The following is a 19559-nucleotide window of genomic DNA, read 5'->3' as shown; positions in this document are numbered from 1 at the left end:
TCCTGACTTCCCAAGCTTAGTCATCAAGTATATTAAAGTGTCTGAATCTAAAATGTAGTATTTGGGAGTCATTGGCAACTTTTCCAGTGACTTAAGGGTATTAATTTGTCATTTTTTTCCTCTTGCAAAACAGCCCCTGTGTTATATTTTCCTAACATACCTAGTGTTTGCTTTGTTAAAAAATAAGAGCTAGTCCAATTCTTCCTTCCTTCACAGCCCCCTCATTTTCAATAATCCAGCTATTTGAAGAGCAGGGCAAGCTTGTTAGCTGAATGCCTTGGGAAGTAAAATTGCAAATTCTTGTGCTGGTCTTCATTTGTTCCAGGATACAATTTGCCTCCTGAGTTATAAGATTTATGCAGTCCAGTGGTTTGAGAAAGAAGGGCTCTCAGTAGGGGCTGTTGATGTCTCTATACCAGAAGCAGCAGACCAAGGTCTGTTTGCTTTTCAATCTGCTGAGTACATCTCGACACCTGTTTTCTCACAGTGGAAATAATACGGTGTGCATAGCTCAGTTCTTGTTATATGAGCACCATGAAAATTGCCTGGGTTGTAACATTCATTATATCTATTTCCTGATCTCCTGGAATTCCTCTGTTGCCATTTTACAAAAAGTGTATTTGGACTTTGCCACCAGTTCCAGAGAACCCTCAGTCTTTCGCTTTGCATTCTTCTTTCATGCTTTCCTAACACAACCTCATAATCTAGCATCATGGTATGTCTAGTTCCTGTTCCTATGCAAGGGTATTCTATGTCTGACAGATTCCAAACTTGAATGTTAGGGCATAACAAGATCCTTTTTTTGTTTTTTTGATAGATAGGCAAGTTTAACTATTAAATACTGGGTTGTTCAGTGGGGTTATTATTGGAGAGAAACATTAGCTTGAAACACTTAAAGGATGTATATCACTGTTCAAATAAACTAAAAAGTTCAATGTTTAAAGACCATTTTAAAAATAAGTAGTCTTCCATCCTCAAATCTATTGTTTTGAATCTTGAGAGATGAGTGATCCTTCTTTCACAGCGATCTCCCCCCAGTTCTGTAAGATTTTCTTGGATAACATTTAACTTGAAGTTTGAATTGACATCATTTCTTTTCCTTTTGCTTCAGTCTGATTGGATGAGTCAGACCCACATGTGGGAATCTTGGGGTTCTAGGAAGTGTGCAAATCTTGGAGGAATATAAGAGAGCATTCTAAAAGGTGGCATCACTCCACAGCTATGTTACTCACTAGGCCTTTTTTTTTTTTTTTTTTTTCCAGGAGGCCTTTTTAAGGTGAAGAAAATATGTTTTAACCTTCGTGGGTCAGTCTAGTAGCTACTAACTGTGTGTGACTGTCGAGCAGTTGAAATGTGGCCAGAGAAATGGAGAAAGTGAAGCTTTAATTTAAATTACAGCTTTAAATTTTAATTTAAATTAATTAAAGTTTTAATTTAATGCTACATCTGTCTCCCATCTACTAGATTGGACAGAACAACTCTCAGTCTTTGGGGAGCTCTTTTTCCCTTGTCCATGGCTTAGTAACTTTTTAAAATCAGTACTCTTCCCTAGATCCTTTTTCCCTCACTTCCTGTGTTGTGCCTGACAGATCTCACTTGCTTCAACACTTGAGTTACTAACTTAATCTGATGGCTCTGAATCTTGATCTCCATTCCAAAACTTTTTTCTGGATTGTGAACCATATTTAGCTACCTATTGAACCTCTGCGTGCGAACCCTAAAAACTTTAACACAATAGTTCCAAGTTATAATTATGGCCTGCTTTTGTAATTTGCACCTCTCCCCCCTCTCTGCAGATGCTTAAACCAGACATCTGGAGGCCATTCTGTACTTGTTCTCCTCTCTTTGTCTTCCTTCATCTTTACTGAATTCATTTGACTCTTGCCATAATAGTTTTTGAGTTTGTCCATTTCTTTATATCATCACTGATATACTAAAGTGAATCTTCTCTTACCTGGATTGCAGCAACAGTCTCTCCCTCTTGCCATGGTCTTTCTCACTCCTCCTGGGATTCCCTATGACTCTAGAATAAAGTATAATCTTATTAACATGATTTCCAACACCCTGTATAACTGGTCTCCTGCTGCCTCTCCTGCCTGTTCTTCTACTTTTTTAAAGAAAATTTTCATTTATGTATTGGATACAGGGTCTCACTGTGCAGTTCAGACTCATAGCTATCCTCCTTTCTCAGCTTCCACAGTGCTAGGATTATAGGCATTCACAGCCATGCCCAGTTTTGGTGGCTGACAGGGCGTGCAATACCAGCTATTGAACTTGGGTCTTTATGCTTGCCAGGCAGGCGCTTAGACCACTGAGCTATCCTCCCAGACTCCCCTCCTGCCTGTTCTATCACCATTATTCTTCTTTACTCCATTCCCTGGCCTTAGGCTATGACTAGTTTGGACACTTTGGGATTTTTAAATATATTGTACATACTCTGGCCTCAGGACATGCCTCGGATGTGCTTCCTAGTAAACACTGATAGTTTGATTATAAATAATTCTCACATTGAAATAGAATTCCATACCTATTTCTTGAAAACCTTACATGAGCCTTTCGCTTGGTGATGTCTGTAGGGTGAAGGGTAGAAATACCAAGCTTGATGCTGTAGAGGTTACTGTAGGGGAGACAGAGCCCTAACTATCAGAGAAGCCTGATTATGTGATGCAGGTACAGAAAAGCTTTGTGAGTTCATGGACAGAGGAGATGCTGAGGTGTCTAAGAGGGTGTCATCCAGAAATGGCACTTGATTGGACTTTGAAGTGTGTTTTGAGCAGCACCCCAGTAGCCTGTGGTTGCTTTCCTGTGTTCTCTGCTTCACAGCCAAAACTTCCCAACTTGGAGAAATAATTTTTATAAAAGAATTAAACAAAAATTTAGGGAAGGGTCTACAGGGTGTTCAGGGTCTCACTACTAGATCGGACGCATAGTGATCCACCTTTTTACAGGCTCCCAAGAGCTGGGATTACAGGTGTGCACCACCACACCGTCTCAATTGCTGTCTCAGCATGCCCGAGGGGCAGGGCCAGCACAGCAGGCCCCGGAGATGGAACTCCTGACCCCTGTGCCTGCTTTTTAATCTGCTGAGCTATTTGGCTGCCCTTTAAAAGAATGTTTTGATCATGACATTTGTTGGCTCAGAAACATTGACTACTATCTGTTATGTTCAATGTAATAGCCAAGGTTTTTTTTTTTCCCCAAGGTTTTTATAATAGCCCTAACCTACAGTTACTATAGTAGATGGCTGTAGGGTCATTTATAAACCTGACTCTGTGATGAAATGATTCTGTCATGATACTTTCACTGTTCGCAAATTTCCTACCTGCCTTATGTTTCTCCTTTCTGGCTTTGCCAGTATCACTGTATTTCTGGAATACAGTCGGTTGTCTTCCTGTATTAACATTTGGAGTTTTCTGAGAAATTCCAGATCACATGAAACTGAAGTGCCATTTCTTCTTTCTGAATATTCAGATCAATTACTAAGTATGGGGCTTATTTTATAAATAATCACCGCCTCCTTGGTGCATTCTTCTGTTACTTGTGTCTTTTGTTGTGTTTGCTCCTGGACAAAGCTAGAAGAGATATACCCAGAAATTACTGAGTAGAGGTAGCACTGTGGCTTTTCTGTCTTTTAATATACTCTTATTTTTATTAAAATTTAAAGTTCTTATTATACATTTATTATTTCTCAAGCATAAATCTAGTACATCTAATTGGGTTTTGTATTTTAGTCTTGTAGCAGAGACTTCTGTGGTTATTTGTATATAGTACAAAGCTTTACTATTAACAAATACACACAGAAAGAACGGATAGGGTGGTTATATCTTGTATTTGAAACAGAAGCAGTTTTGTCGTTCCACTATATTCTCGTATATCCACTTTACATAGATCTTATCATTTACTTGGTACTTGTGCTTTTGTATATACTGCTTCATCAATGCTAGATATTTGTGGATTTCTGATACCTTATTTGTACTTATATTTTCTTCCAAGTTTCTACACTAAAATTTTTGACTTATGATAAATTAAAAGATTATACATAGGTATATTTTATAATGTTACTGAGATAACCAATTAAGGACCTGTATCTAAGAATTATGTCCAAGGACTCAAATTCACTTGAAAGTCTTCAGATATTTTCTCATAACACATTTTTATTTTATTTTATTTATTTTTTTATGAGCAGAATATATTTATTGAAGGAAAGAAAGCTCCTGTGTGAGAGAGGGACAGGAGGGGGGCCCACAGCGGGTTGTTCCCACATAACACATTTTTAAATAAGTACTTTGAGATATTTTTAGTCCAATTATCATAACATGGAATTACAATAAAGGTTGTTTCCTTTTTTTTTTTAAATTGTACTTATTTTTTATTTTATTTTATTTTTTTTGTGGCCGGCTCAGCCCATGCTGGGAGCGGGGCTGGTGTGGCATGTAGTGCCAGGGATCGAACCATGGTCCCTAGGCTTGCCTAAGCTTGCCTAAGTAGGTGCTTTAGACCACTGAGCTATCCTGCTGGCTCCAATAAAGGTTATTTTCTAATTAGACTTTTTATTATGTTGTGTGTAAAATAACTTTAAGTATCTAAATATATCATTAACAATAGTATGTATGAATTTTATGGGGCTAGCTCCCATAAGATGATTATTCTTTGGATACAAAGTAATAGTATTTTAGTGTTTACTTCATAATATTTGAGATATTAAAATAGTATTTATTCTAAACTATCCATGCACTATCTTCTATGTCAGAAGGATTTTTTTTTTCTCCCAATGCCTTCAGGGCAGGTTTGGCTGGCTTGAGTTGTGGGGATGGAACCACAGCAACCTGGGCCTGACTGCTTTGTTGAAGCAGCCACTTAAGGAACTGAGCTAAGGGGCAGATCCCCAACTATCTTTTATGTAATTGCTCCTAGAATGTATTATTTTGTAGCTGAAAACCTATTAGTAGAAATTTTCTTTATCTGGTGTTGCTAACAAGCTTCGGAGAGGAACTTTGTATCTCAAGGAATCTTGGATGTAAAACAAACTTAAGGCTAGAGGTACAGCTCAGTGATAGAATGCTTGCCTAGCTCATGCAAGGTCCTAGGCTTAATCTCTGGGCTCTGCATCCCCCAACACACAGAGGAACCTGAGGAAGAGTCCAGTTCCCTACCTCTGCTCTAAACACTATGCAGCTAAGAAACTGATGTCCATTTAGACCAAACTCTGTCTAAGGCAGTACACAGAATCATCAATATACTTTCTCTGTCTCTTGCTTTATATTCAGCTTCTTTTCTCTTATGCGATTTTAAGGAGACCTACATTCAACTTTAATAGAGTCTCAGTAAATTTGTCCAAAATTAACACCTACAATATTGTTATAGTTTTTTCTTTCTTGTTATAGCATCTGTTACAGTTTTAAAGTTGCTACAGAGTTTTACTCAAAATATATTTCTTTAAAGAAAATCCTAAAGCATAAATATAGTGCTAAGAAGAGATGACCATAAGCTGTAAGGGAGGCAGAATCACATTTATAAAGCAAGTGTGCCTGAGAGGAAAGCTGAAGGACTCTGGAAGGTGATGGAGTGGAAGGAAAGTGTGGGGAGAGATTTGCAGCCTTGGGAAAGTGGTTTCTGTGGTGTATCATGGGCAGCAAGAAGTTGGTTGGGGTGTCTCAGATCCAGGCCACGATGGAAGTGTCACATCTTTTACCCCTTCTATGCCTGAAAACTGGAGATGTAGGTTATTCAGAGGAATGGTGGACGATAGACAGATTTCATTTTGATGAAGGGAATTAGAGTGTTGACTAAAACTGGAAAACTAGCAACTAAAGGAAGAAGCTGAAATTAGTAAACTAGAAATTGTGAGAGTAAAAGATGCTCACACAATGTCCCTAGCAATCAAATGTAGCAAGACATTTTACTACCTGTCCCTGCCCAGCCTCACCCTTCATGGATTTGGGCCTTCTCTATAGCTCAGGGGCCAAAGGGGAAGCTGTTTAGGTGGAAGGATCTAGCCAAGAGATCTTTATAGCCAGCACAAGGCAGAGGTGGGCTTCCTACAGGACCCCAAGACTCCATCATAAGGAGGGGTGGCCTGGTCATTTCTGCAATGAGTCACTTACCCAGGTCTGGAGATCTTGACAAGAGCAGCCTGCAGGGAGGGCAGGATTGCCCTCACGTCCATGAAGAGCCACACACTACATTCAAGTGAGGCTGGTGAGGTTGAGGAACTTAAATATATCAGAGGAGTTTGTAAAAGATGGCTACTTTGAAGCGCTATCCCAAATGTGGTATTAATTTCTGCCTTACTACTGAACCATAACTTTCCATCACTTTAAGTAGCTGATATCTTTAATTTACCTCTTCTTTATTTTAGACTATACCATTGTTCCCCAAAACAGTGACTATAAACTCTTAAGCAAGTGGACAGAGGACTGAGTATTATTAGTCTTCCTATCATAACCAAAATGAGTTTAATTTTTTATTCTTTTACGTCATTAGAGGACTCCAGGGATCTCTTAGAAGAAAGCCTTCATCCTTTGAAGGACAGAATAACACAGAGCTTAAATGTGTAGGCTCTGAGGTTGAATTGTTATAGTCTTAGTTGGTCTTTATTCCAGTGTTGTAAGAAGTAAAATCTTCTTCTGTGGTAAGAAGAAGAGCTGTGGTAAGAAGTAAAATCACTAATATCCCACAGAGCTGTGGTAAGAAGTAAAATCACTAATATCCGTGAAAAGTAAGAAGTAAAATCACTAATATCCGTGAAACACATGGAATACAGTTTCTACTTGATAAACCTTAACTTAATTTTCTTTTTTTTAAAAATAATTTTATTGAGAAACAAATAGAAATGAGACAGTTTCAAAACCAATTGGTAGGACAGTTTCAATAATTAATACATTGCATATTGTCTTCTTAGTGGTTATTCATAGTACAAGATACAGACATGATATCCTGTCCACAAACACTATTAGTATAAATCTTTCTATTCATTGAATTAAGAGAAAGTAGCTGTTTATCTATCCTAACTATTTTGAATACAGAGATACAAAATGGTTCTTCATTTGTATCCCCTTTTTTATTTAGTTTTGTCAGAGATGGATATTCCATTGTCATTTAAATATTCTAGGTGCATGAATTCAGCAAAATGTTCCAACATAGTAGTCCATAATAGTAGTGGTTTTTCGTAGGATTGGCAATGTCAGAAGTTGTTGACTTGAGCCTTTTACAGCTCAACATATTAATATGGCTTTACTTTTTATACTTTGTTTTTATACTTTTCTGCTGGGTACTTAAGACCAAGATAAAGCAAGACCTATATAACAAGAAATGTAACTTTTATATCTGAAAAGGTCAGTCAAATCCCCTCAGGATTTATTCTGAAACCCTGTACTGCAGTTTGTAGGTCCTTTGTCAGTGTCAGCCATGTGGATGAGTCATGGCCATTGCTTGGCCAGTGTGCTCTCTATGAAAGCCTGAGAGAATGTTTTCTCTCCATGTGACTCTCCTTAGGCACACTCTACGTCATTTCATTTCAACTATTCTGTGTGCCCACCAGGTGGTACAACAACTCTTACTGTTATTAATGCAGCAATGCCCCCTTTTCCAGGTGGGGTTCTTAACATTCTGGTTTGTCATTGTTAATTGCTACTAGAAGTCCCACTGAGTTGGTTCTGCTTCTGGAATTAAACTGACATTTTTTTTTTTTCAATAGCTGTGCCTAGTTGTTGCTTTTAAATATATATATATATATATATATATATATATATTAGTATCTGTTACTTGTTTGGAATATTGTTAAGAGTTTCTTCAGCGCTGTTTTCCTTTGGTTTTCCCAGTGCTCAGCAGCGGAGCAGTCAGGTTCACAAGAAAACCACGATTGGAAATCAGGTAGGAACTGTAAAAGAGATTCTGTGCATGCCTGCCTTAAAGAATATCAACTAAATCGCTTGATTGACTCTTTTTTTTAAAGTGCAAATTAATCATGTGCAAATTTTGCTTAAAATGCAGCTTTTCATTTTCATTTTTGCTTTTACAGTTTTTTGAGTGAATTTCATTGCTTTTTGGCTATTTTATGCAGTTCAACATATTGATTTATTTTAAATAACTTCTCTGCTACTCGCTCTGCGTTTCAAATATGACTCCCTGCATCCTCATTTGCGTGCATTCCTGACCCCTACACTTACCATTGACTCTAAGAGTCAGCTCAAGGTTAAAATATGCTGAGTAGTTGCATGAGCTTTCTGGTGCTGCCGACTAGTTCACACATTTGCACAGCTTGGTAACAGTGAAGGGACAGCTCATGAAGGAGGCATTTGGTGGATGTCACCTCTGCCGTGCTAAATTCCTGTTGGTAAATGAAGATGTTCATTCTTATGAAGATCTGATCTTTTGAGTTTTTGTGTTTTGGGGCTGACCAGCTGTCTCTGACTAATAGCGCTCTGCAGAGATTGTATTAACTCTGGCAATTTGCTGTTTCTTTTATGTTTTATGTGATAATAAGTATTTGCATTGTTATTTCTTTTCAAGTCAAAACAATGATGATTTTTTAAAGTTTTTTTTTTCAATTCAGAGGTACAATTATTGAACAAATTGAAACCTCTGCTCTAGAGTTTTTGCCATTGTTTTGAAAGGAGAAGAGGTAATAACAGACTTTATTTTAAAAACTTTTTTTTTTCTGAACTAAAGCATATAATTCTTTGCTATTTCAGGGAACCAATCTTCCGCCTTCAAGGCAAATTGTACGAGCTAAGTTCTGTAAGCTTTACTGTTGCTTTTTCATTTAGCTTCCCAAGGGAGCAGTTTGTCTTTAACTGATTAACTCGACTAGTGCTTGCTACTAATTTTTTTTTAAAAATGTAGGTTGTCTTGTTCGTAACACCTTATCACTGAAATAAAAATCCTCTTCAGAGGGTTCATCCCTTCACTGCTAATAACTTGCTGTGATTGAAAGGTATGAACTAGTAAACTCTAAAATGCTATAATAATAAACCTTTAACACTGTGGGTGCTTCAACATTTCTCTAATTTTAATGGGCCTTAAAATAATTAAAATCATTAATAACCTTCATCTCTGTCCTTTTATGCTTTGTGGTTCTGAGGTATAAGCCCTTCTCTTTCTTTCATTGATAATATTTTCAGTATATGTAGATGATGCTTCTAAAAGGTGGGTAAATATCAAATATCTTTTTTAGCTACATTTGCTGATAAGTCTTCCCAATTTTAATTATTTGTATTTACTTTTTTAAAATAATAAAAAAAACAAAATTACATACTGATGTTTTAGATGACTATAGTTAACTCTCTTAAAGCTATATAATGTATCTTTTTATAGTGTAACAAAGATGTGATCAAATGTTTAAAATGGGACTTTAGAAAAAATTATGTTCTCATTTCCACCATGGGTCAAGCAAGATCTTCCAACAGTGAATTCTTTTGGAAGGGGATTAGAACATGGGCCAATTATTGGCTCTCTGATATTTTAGAAGACACAAGCTCTGGACCTACACACTCCTGGGTTCAAATTATATTCTGCCACTTAGGAATCATGTGGATTTGGGAAAATAGAGCCTGAAGTTGCTCAATTATGTGATGGGAAGAATAAGAAACTAATAATCAAACATCATGTACAAATGACTTTTATAGCCAGTAACAGATACATCCTCTATAAAGAGCAGAAGTCTTGTTCCTAGAAATATTTCTTGAAACCTTCGAGAGAAAAACAGTTAAGTATAAGAAAATTATTAAGTTGTAAAAAGAGAGCCATAAAATACTTGGAAAGCTTAGAAGCTATGATAAATTATCCTGATGCCACCACTACCTGGACTGTGGCTGAGTGTGCTGCAAAAAATTCATATTAAAATTTTCCTCATAGTCAGAAGCATCTCTAGTCCAAGAAGTAAAAACATATGGAAAAAGCAATAATGTAATGGTGTAAATGTATACTTTAAATAATATCTGAAAGGAAACTTGGAGCATTTTTCCATGATGTAAGTTCCAAATGCTAAAATCATATTAATCATGTTGCTTTGACTTTGCTAAATTCTTCAAGGCCTGCATAGTATAGAAGTTTTATAACCCAAGATAATATAGTTGGATGAATGTTATAATAGAATACAGAAAAAAGTGTGATATGAAGTCCATGTGTAAAGTGCCAGATATGCCTTGAAGGTTGGAATTATGTGGCCTTTAGAAAAAACTACATTTACTGTGTCATATGTTACTCAACATTCCTGTAGGGCAGAGGAATCACCCTGTAATTGAACACATTTTATTTCTATAGTGAAACAAATGAATAACCACACTGAATGAACTAAATAAAGGATATAAATCTTCTTACATCAGTTCAGGTTTTGCTGCCAAATTTATTAAAAAAACAAGCTTTGAGTTTGAGACTAAGATATTATGATTTTTTTCTTCTCTAGTCCTGTTTCCAAGTATTAATATAAAGTCAATTAAGTTTATTGGTGTAGTTTAGATCTATACTATGATCGCATTTATCGTAGGGAATTTGTACCTGTACAGCATATATCTTGATTTGTCTTTCTTTCCACTCCCTTTCTCTCCCTTCCAGCCCTTTCCCTCTTCTCATTTACAAAGCGTTATTTCCATTTTATCCTTCTTTTCTCATTTTTTCCTTTTCCTTTCCTACCTTTCCTCATCTTCCCTCCCTAGTTTCCCTTCCCTTTTGAACAATTTCTTCCTATTTCATGATATCTGTTGCACAATTTGGTTCTTATTTATACTTTCAGTATCTTACACCAGAGAGATAATGTGATATTTACATATGTATGTTTATTTCATTTAAGAGTGTGGTCTCAATGTCCATCCATTTAGCTATAAATATCTGAAGTTCATCCTTCTTTTTAATTTTTTTTTAATGTATTTAGTACAGGGTCTTGCTACATAGCTTGGGCTAGTAGTGATTCTCCTGTTTTAGCTTCCCCAGCACTGGAATTATAGGCATGCACAACCATGGTCCATCTTGGTGGTCATCTCAGTGGGCCTGGGGTGGGGCTGGCATGGTTTGCAATTCTGGGATCGAACCTGGGATTTTGAGCTTGCCTAGGCAGGTGTTTAGATCACTGAGCTATCTCCACAGCACCAAGTTTATCCTTCTTTATGGCCAAATAGTACCTGTTATATAAAAAAAGCCACATCTTTTTAATCCATTCATTAGTTGGTGGGGATTTGGATTGTTTCTCAGATTTAGCTATTACAAACTGTGCTACCCTAAATATGGGTGCACATATGTTACTGTAGTATGATGCTTTTAATTCTTTTGGGAAAATGCCAAGAAGGGGAATAACCAGATAAAATGGGGCCTCTAGTTCAAGTTTATTGAGGAATCTCCACACTGATTTCCACAGTGATTGATACAATCCAAACTACAATGGAGAAGTGTTCCCTTTTCCCCACAGCCTTGCCAGCATTTGTTATTGGTTGAGTTTTGATAAGAACAATTCTTTTTGAAGTGATACGGAACTTCAGTGTTCTTTTAATTGGCATATCTCAAATTAAAAGGGTCACTCAAATGATCAGTGATTTTGAAGATTTCTTCATAGATTTATTTGCCATTTGTACTTCTTCATCTGAGAAGTGTGTCTTCATCTCAGATGCCCAGTTTTGGATTAGGTTTTTGAATTTAGGGTATCTGATTTTTTTTTCCAGTTCTTTATGTGTTTTAGATATTAAGCCTTTGAGGAGCAGCTAGCTAAAATTTTTTCTCACTCTGTGGCTTGTCTTTTCACTCTGCTTGTGATTTCTTTTGTCATGCAAAAGTTTTTCTTAAGATGAGATCCCTGTTGTTGACTCTTTGTAGTATTTCCCACGTGATCTGAGTTTTGTTCATGAAGTCTTTGTCTACACCTGTGTCTTTAGCAGTTTTACGTGTTTTCTCTTCTAGCAGATTTAGTGTTTCTGTTTTAATATTTATATCTTTGATCCATTTTGATATTAGTTTAGCACATGGTAATAGACATGGGTCTAGTTTTTGTTTTTGGCATATGGAAAACCAGTTTTTCCAGCATCATTTATTAAAGAGGCTTTCTTTCTTCCAATGAGCATGTTTGGCCCCTTTGTCAAAGATAAATTAGCTATGTATGTTTGTAGTTACTTCTGCATCTTCTAATCTATCTGTGCATCTGTTTCTGTTGCCCATCCATGCTGGTTTTTTTTTTTTTTTTTTTTTTTTTCCTTTTTCTGAATTTAGGACAGGGTCAACAGTGTGTTCATGGTCTCACTACATAGATCGGACTTGTAGTGAGTCTCCTGTTTGCAGCCTCCCAAGTGCTGGGATCACAGGGGTGCACCACCATGCCCAGTCTCAATCACTGTCTCAGCATGCCCTGGGGTCAAGGCCACATGGTTCTTTTTGCCTACTTGGGTTCTGGATACATTTTTCCTGAATACAAGAATGAATGAAGCTTTAATTTAAATTATGAAAAGTCCAATTGTTGTTAAAAATGAAAGTGTGTACTATGCTTGCAAGCAACCCATCCACTTTTCCTGTTAGGGCTTCTGGTTGTAAGAGTCTATTGTATAGCATCTATTCTGAAACGTTTTAGAAAGATTTAAGGAAAGAAAAATTTTCTTTAAAGTATAACTCTGATTCATTTTTTCCTACATAGAAACTAATAGTTTCACAAATTAACTGCAACTGCACATGGGTGTGCACAATGCATGTACACATATATACAAACCAGCATACAGTGCACCTAAAATTGGACTTTTCATAATTTAAATTAAAGCTTCATTCATTCTTGTACTGAGGAAAAATGCATTCAGAACTCAAGTGTGCCAAAAGAACCAGCAATAAGTATTCAAAGTCCTAGGTTGAGTGAATTCTGTGGTCCGGCTTTGAGAGCTCATAACTCAGGAGCTGTTGGTAAGCCCATTGAAGTCTATCTCCTGCGCCAGGACTAGCTGCTTTGAGCTCTCAGTCTCACAGAGGCATGGAAACTGCAAGAAGCTGGCCCTAACCCTCAGATCCAATTAGCCTCTCTCCAATGTCTTGCACTATCACATTTTGCTATTTGAAACACTTTATTATTTTTGTCTTTGTAAGGATCTAAATACCATTAAAAGTACTTTTTATGCTTCTGAAAGCAGTGCGGGAATCATTGTATGTTTTTGAGTAGCACCCTGTCCACAATTTAGAACAATATTCTGTCTCTGGAGAGGAGAATGACTTTGAAGAAGAGATGTGACAGAAGACCAGTGAGGAGGTTGTGGTGGGTAAGAGGTTATGGTTGATCAGAGAAGGGGTATTTGTATGGGTTTGAGGAGATGCTGATAAATTTGAGACATATTAAGTAGAAAGAATTTAAAGAATCTTTATAAACTAGATGCTTAGAGAAAGGCTGGAGATTTTCTGTAGTTGCACCTAGATATCTTTTTTAGAAAAAGATCAGTTGATGTTGTTCCTCATGTAAAAACATATTGAGAAGGTCAACTGTGGATGCAAAGTCAGGAATAATGGTACAGTTGAGTCATAGTGGGAGACTAGAATACATTGTGTAGCAGGGCATTGGTTAAAAGTCAGTGCAAAAGAGAGAGAATTATTTCTTCAAAGGTCTATAGAGTCATTAATGGATTTTCAATGAAGAAGTAATATCAGTGGAGTTTTATGTCAGCAGGATCTGGGTGTCAGCCATGTAAAGTTGTTTGGAGAAATAAAACTACAGATACAAAAATTGATAGGAATTTTCAGAAGTAATTTAGGTAAGAAAAATACAAATGTTGGTACTTTCTCCTACATACTTTAAGGTAGTATTTAGGAGAAAGAACTTCAAAAGCTATTTAGCATATAATGTTCCATATTATGCCTAAGATGTTTGATACGCAGACAGATAGTGAGGTTAAGCTTAACAGCCTAAGTTGTATGGTAATAATAATAAGCTTGTCTTCTGGATAGTTAACAACCTAAGTTTGCAGACCAAAATTAGAGAAAAAGGAGGGCTGCAAGGAAAGCCAACATTTTGACCCTAGCCTTCTAAGGTCAATTAAGACTCAGGACATATGAGAACTTGTACTGTAACATCATGTAACTCGGCAGTGTTCCAAATTTTCTGATCAAGGAGATTATGGGGCCAAAGAGGAAAGTGATCAATGATGTAGAGTGTGCCTAAGGAGAGTCACATGGAGAGAAAACATTCTCTCAGGCTTTCACAGAGAGCACATTGGCCAAGCAATGGCCGTGACTCATCCACATGGCTGACACTGACAAAGTTTCTACAATCTGAGGTACAGGATCTCAGGATAAATCCTGAGGGAATTTCACTGACCTTCTCAGACCCAAAAGCTACAACTCTTGTTGCATAGGTCTTGCATTATCTTGGTCTTAACCATCCAGCAGAAAAGTATAAAAATAAAATATAAGAAATAAAGCCATGCTGTTATGCTGAGCTGTAGGGGACTCAGGTCAGCAATTTCTGACATTGCCAGTCAAGCGGAAGACCCAATACTATTATGGTCTACTGGACTCTTTTAGAATATTTTGCTGAGTTTGCACACCTATAATATTCAAATAACGGAACTTAAAAAAACGGTATACAGATGTATGTCCATTTTGTATCTGTATATTCAAATTGGTTAGGATAGATATATAGTTACATTCTCTTAATGAATAGAGGGATTTGTTCTAATGGTGTTTGTAAATAGGATATCATGTCCACATCTTGTACAGCAATTAACTACTAGGAAGAATGTGTGCGATGTGTTAATTATTGAAACTGTCCTACCAATTTGATTTGAAACTATCTCATTGCTATTTGTTTATCAATAAAATTATGGAAAAAAATAAAAGAAAATATTGTTTAAAAGCAAAAAAAAAAAAAAAAAAAAAAAGCTATTTAGCAGGTAGAACCAGAAGGATTGTCAGTAACCGTGGGAGAGCTAAATCATCTCCTCCCAGACTTATGCCTAAAGGGACCAACTGACAGAGGGGAGTGCAGGTGAGTGAGGCGTGGTGTTAAGGAAAGTGGAAAAGGCAGGTGCTTATTTGTCTGTGCTTGCTGGCGACATCACTGGAGTCTGAAAGTCAGGGCTTATGCAGAGGGAGTTTTATAGTTCTCACTGTAGGAAATGGTAGCTAAAGCCATGGGTTAGATAAGATTGCCTCCCAAGGATGTGAATATAAAAGAGACATGGGGGCTGAGGAGATAGCTCAGTGATCTAAGCACCTGCCTGGCAAGCACAAGGACCTGGGTTCAATCCCTGATACCATATGCAGAACCATCATGCTGGCCGCAGAACCCAGGCATGGTGGCATACACCTATAATCCCAGCACTGGAGAGGCTGAGACAGGAGGATCACTGAGAGTCCAAGCTGTGTAATGAGACTCTGCAGCAAATAAAAAAAAGGTTTTTTTTTTTTTTTTTTTTTTTTTAAAAAGAAAGAGACATGGTAGTTAAGGATGCTTGAGAAATGACTGGAATACAATGAGGAACCATAAAGGAGACCAACAAGTAGTGGGAAAGATTAGGAAACTTGGATGTGCATGAAAACTCTTACTGGGAAAGAAAAATTCCAGGAGGGCATAGTCAATAGGACCAGATATTTCTGGGAACTCGAGAATGTTGGGGGAAGTTGTTAGGTGGTTGGACTGGGAATTGCAGCATTGGGGACCATCTAAGGGCCCAGTGATATTAATAATCCTCTTGACCTTGAGGATTGTTCTTCTATTATAGAGCTAGAATGTGGCACAAAGCTGAGAACATAACCATCTAAAATTTAGACATCCTGAGCTGCGGCTTTTCTATGGAAGCAGCATATGAGGTTAAGGGAAAAGATGAATTAAAGCTTTGACGAGAAAGAAATCACGGCAAAGGATTGTATAGTCTAACCTGAATGGTTTTGATTGTTGTACAAATCATGTAGGTTGTATTCGTCTGAGGATTTCAGTAGCTTAGCAGAATAAAAGTTTAGCTCATTCTTCTCTAAGACTCCAAATAAGGTCAGCAATACAGGGTCATTTGCTTCATGTGGTTATTAGTGCACAGAACTTTGGGATCCTCGATTTCTTCCAGGCCATGGAGCAGAGCTACAAGCTTGCATGACAGAGGCTTTTGAAGACTAGCCTCAAAGTGACACCCATCTCTTCCTTTTACATTCCAAAGCTCAGTTATCTGGGTTCTCCCAACTGCCAGGGAAACAGGAAAATGTAACAAGAGCTGGTATGCAGGTAAAAAGAAAAAAACATGACATGATACTGATTGGAGGTTTTTCTGAAATCAGAGAAAACATGTAGCAGGATTAAGAGAAAGGAGTGATGTGGTGGGGGTTGAATTTACTGAGTGGGATGTTGTCTTCAGGGTGTAGGAGACCCGAGTGTGCCATGTGAAGGTCAGGTGTGTAACTGGAATCAGAGTTTAGACCCTGGAGGTGGAGAACCAGGGATCACCAGTAATATTTAAAGGCACTGTTTCTTCAGAAGATGTGGGGAGCTAAAGAGAAATGGGATGGAATTTCCTAGGCTTGCAGGTGTTTGGGATGAGGAGAATTGTTGTGGCAAATAATTGACATGGCAAATAGTTCAGGCTTTTAGCCTCTAATGTGTCAGACAAGAAGATGCTGCCAGCGTGCTGCTTGGCTCGAGTGTACCCAGCTGACCCTGTGTACTGGGGGCAGGAATTCCTATTGGTAGGGAGGAAGGCAGGTGCTTGCACATACCTGTGCTTGGGAACCCTTAGTCCTGGGATTATTTTCTGTTTTGTTTGCTGTCAGCATAGTCATGACTGCTCTAACTTTAGATGGGTGTATGGAACTTGACTTTTGTAAGCCTACAAGTCTCCAGGCAACTGGGTTACCAGCTTTTGGTCCTGTAGACTCCAGGAGAAAAGATGTTTTCTATCAAAACAGAACTTTGTGTTTCCTTAATTTCTGACAACTCATTTTAGGAAATTAGTATCTTAGAACCTGTATGTGTCTCAAATTGTCAACACACACCAGCATCCTGAAAATTTCTTACCAGGTCCCCTAGCTCTTCAGCTTCTGTAAACACATTGTTGAATCTAATGTTAAAACTGTAAGTATTTAATGGGTTATTTTACAAAAATTGCTCACAAAAGTTGGCAGCTACCTAACCTAAGAGAAAGGGCTCTTCCCAGCCCTCTCTTTTCTTCTCTCAGTTTATTGCTTTTTTTTTTTTTTTTTTTTTTTTTTTTGAGTGTGTGTGTGGGTTTCTGTCACTTCTGACCTCACCTGACTTCCTGGGTACTGCAATCGACATTATTTAGGATTTTTTTAGATGAAAATTTCAGAAAACTTGAAAGACTTGAAGAGAAAGAGTTTATTAATTTACATAATTAAATTCTTCAGTGAGAGAATCAAACTTTGTTTAATCCACGGTTCTGATATGATTTTAAGAAGTGGCTTCATTCTCTATTTTTGGCACTGCTGCTTTGCTGTTTGGCCCCACTCTCAGACCAAAGTGTTGCAAGATGATTCCCTTCAGGCCTCAGGGGATTTCCTTCCATCATTTGAATTCAACAGAAATAAGAGAGCCTTTCTTCCAGGATTTTCAGAAAAACTCCCAAGTTTGACTCTGATTGACCTGGACTGGGTGATGTGCTTATTCTGGAGCCAGTCAATGTTCAGAGAATGAGACGCAGTATGCTGACTGGTGTAGACCAGACCATGTGGGACAGGGCAGGCCCCTCAACAGATCCCAGGGCCTGGGGATGGGCTTTTTTGCCACCTGGAAGTGGGTGTCCTTTTCTTTGTCTAAATTATTAGTACATTTGCAGTAGATAATGATTACATTCCTTGTGGGAAATTGGTACATCTTAATTCTTTTTCATCTCCTTATCTACTCTTTCTCCTTCGCTCCCTCCATCTCTGGATCCCCTTCGCATTTGAGAAAGATCTGTTTCTACTTCCTGTTATCTATGTTTTATTTTGTTCTTTTTTTCCATAATTTTATTGAGAAACAAATAGCAATGAGACAGTTTCAAACCAAATTGGTAGGACAGTGTCAATAATTAACACATTGCATACATTCATTAATTGCTATACAAGATGCGGACATGATATCCTATTTACAAACACCATTAGAACAAATCTCTCTGTTCATTAAGAGAATGTAACTATATATCTATCCTAACTAATTTGAATACACAGATACAAAATGGACATTCATCTGTATTCCCTTTTTTTGTTTAGTTCCGTTATTTGAGTATTATAGGTGTGTTGACTCAACAAAATATCCTAAAAGAGTTCAGTAGTCCATAATAGTATTGGATCTTCCGCTTGACTGGCAATGTCAGAAATTGTTGACCTGAGTCCCCTACAGCTCAACATAACACCATGGCCTTACTTCTTATACTTTGTTTTTATACTTTTCTGCTGGATAGTTAAGACCAAGGTAAAGCAGCACCTATGCAACAAGAGTTGTAGCTTTTGGGTCTGATAAGGTCAGTGAAATTCCCTCAGGATTTATCCTGAGATCCTGTACCTCAGATTGTAGATCCTTTGTCAATGTCAGCCATGTGGATGAGTTATGGCCATTGCTTGGCCGATGTGCTCATCCATTTTGTATCTGTGTATTCAAAATGGTTAGGGTAGATATATAGTTGCATTCTCTTAATGAATAGAGGGATTTGTTCTAATAGTGTTTGTAAATAGGATATCATGTCCACATCTTGTACAGCAATTAACCACTAGGAAGAATGTATGCAATGTGTTAATTATTGAAACTGTTCTACCAATTTGGTTTGAAACTATCTCATTGCTATTTGTTTCTCAATAAAATTATGGAAAAAAATTAGAATATATTTAAAAAATAGGCATAAAGAATTATATAATTCTTATGTTTACACATAAGTCTAAAATCTAACCATATGCAACCTTGAAGCAGGACAGTCCCGCAACATTCCTTTTCCTCTCTCCTGCCTTCATTCACCACACCCTTCTTTTTGAACAATGTCTACGCAAGAGACAGCACAGCAGCAACTGGCAGGTCATGAAAAGCAGCCAGTATTCAGAAGATCAGAATGACAGGCACTCTAAGCATGAACCTACTATTATAGAGTGCCATCTTCAGTGCAGTTGCTTAGTTCACAGGTGTCTGTATATGTAGTTAGTCAGGGTGAGAATCTTTCCAATTAACTGCTAGATTCAAAAATCTTCTGGAGATTCTCAGGATCATTACCTTGCCCATCTTCTACATATAATTGTATGGCTTGTTGCTGTCATGTTCCTAGCTCTTTTCCTTTCCCTCTCTTAATTAGTTAGTCCTCGAGTTAGTGCTTTCCTTTTAGTTTTATTATACCTTTCTATTTGTGTTTCTTCTTTTGAGTCCTTATACTAGGGAAACTATATGATATTTACACGTGTGTCTGGTTTATTTCACTTATGAGCATATCTTCATGTGGCATCCACTTCAATATAAAGGCTTCGAGTTTATCATTCTTTATAGCTGAGTAATACTCCATTGTATAAAAATACCACATCTTTTTCAACCATTCCTCAGGTGATGGGCATCTTGCTTGCTTCCAAGATTTGGCTATAACAAATTGTGCTGCTATAAACATAGGCACACATATATATCCCTATGATGTGATGTTTTCAGATCCTCC

At 37.4% G+C, this 19559-nt stretch overlaps 1 protein-coding gene across 5 annotated transcripts in view; it reads left to right on the top strand.

The window, feature by feature from the left end:
- The window catches only part of Dnm3 (dynamin 3), a 626878-nt gene that overhangs the window by 233423 nt on the left and 373896 nt on the right, over positions 1-19559 (top strand). For 3 of the 5 annotated variants that reach the window (XM_023710359.1, XM_012513735.2, XM_023710361.1), the window contains exons 13-14: positions 7821-7872; positions 8694-8723. In XM_023710359.1, the coding sequence (XP_023566127.1) occupies positions 7821-7872; positions 8694-8723 (82 nt within the window). The remainder of the gene's footprint in view (positions 1-7820; positions 7873-8693; positions 8724-19559) is intronic. The other 2 variants (XM_023710362.1, XM_004626802.2) reach the window with 1 other exon arrangement.

The sequence above is a fragment of the Octodon degus genome, unplaced genomic scaffold (assembly GCF_000260255.1).
Source record: "Octodon degus isolate 3935 unplaced genomic scaffold, OctDeg1.0 scaffold00017, whole genome shotgun sequence".
NCBI classification, from domain to species: Eukaryota; Metazoa; Chordata; class Mammalia; order Rodentia; family Octodontidae; genus Octodon; species Octodon degus.
Note: the sequence above shows the minus strand (reverse complement) of the source record. Positions and strands in the feature narration are given on the sequence as shown.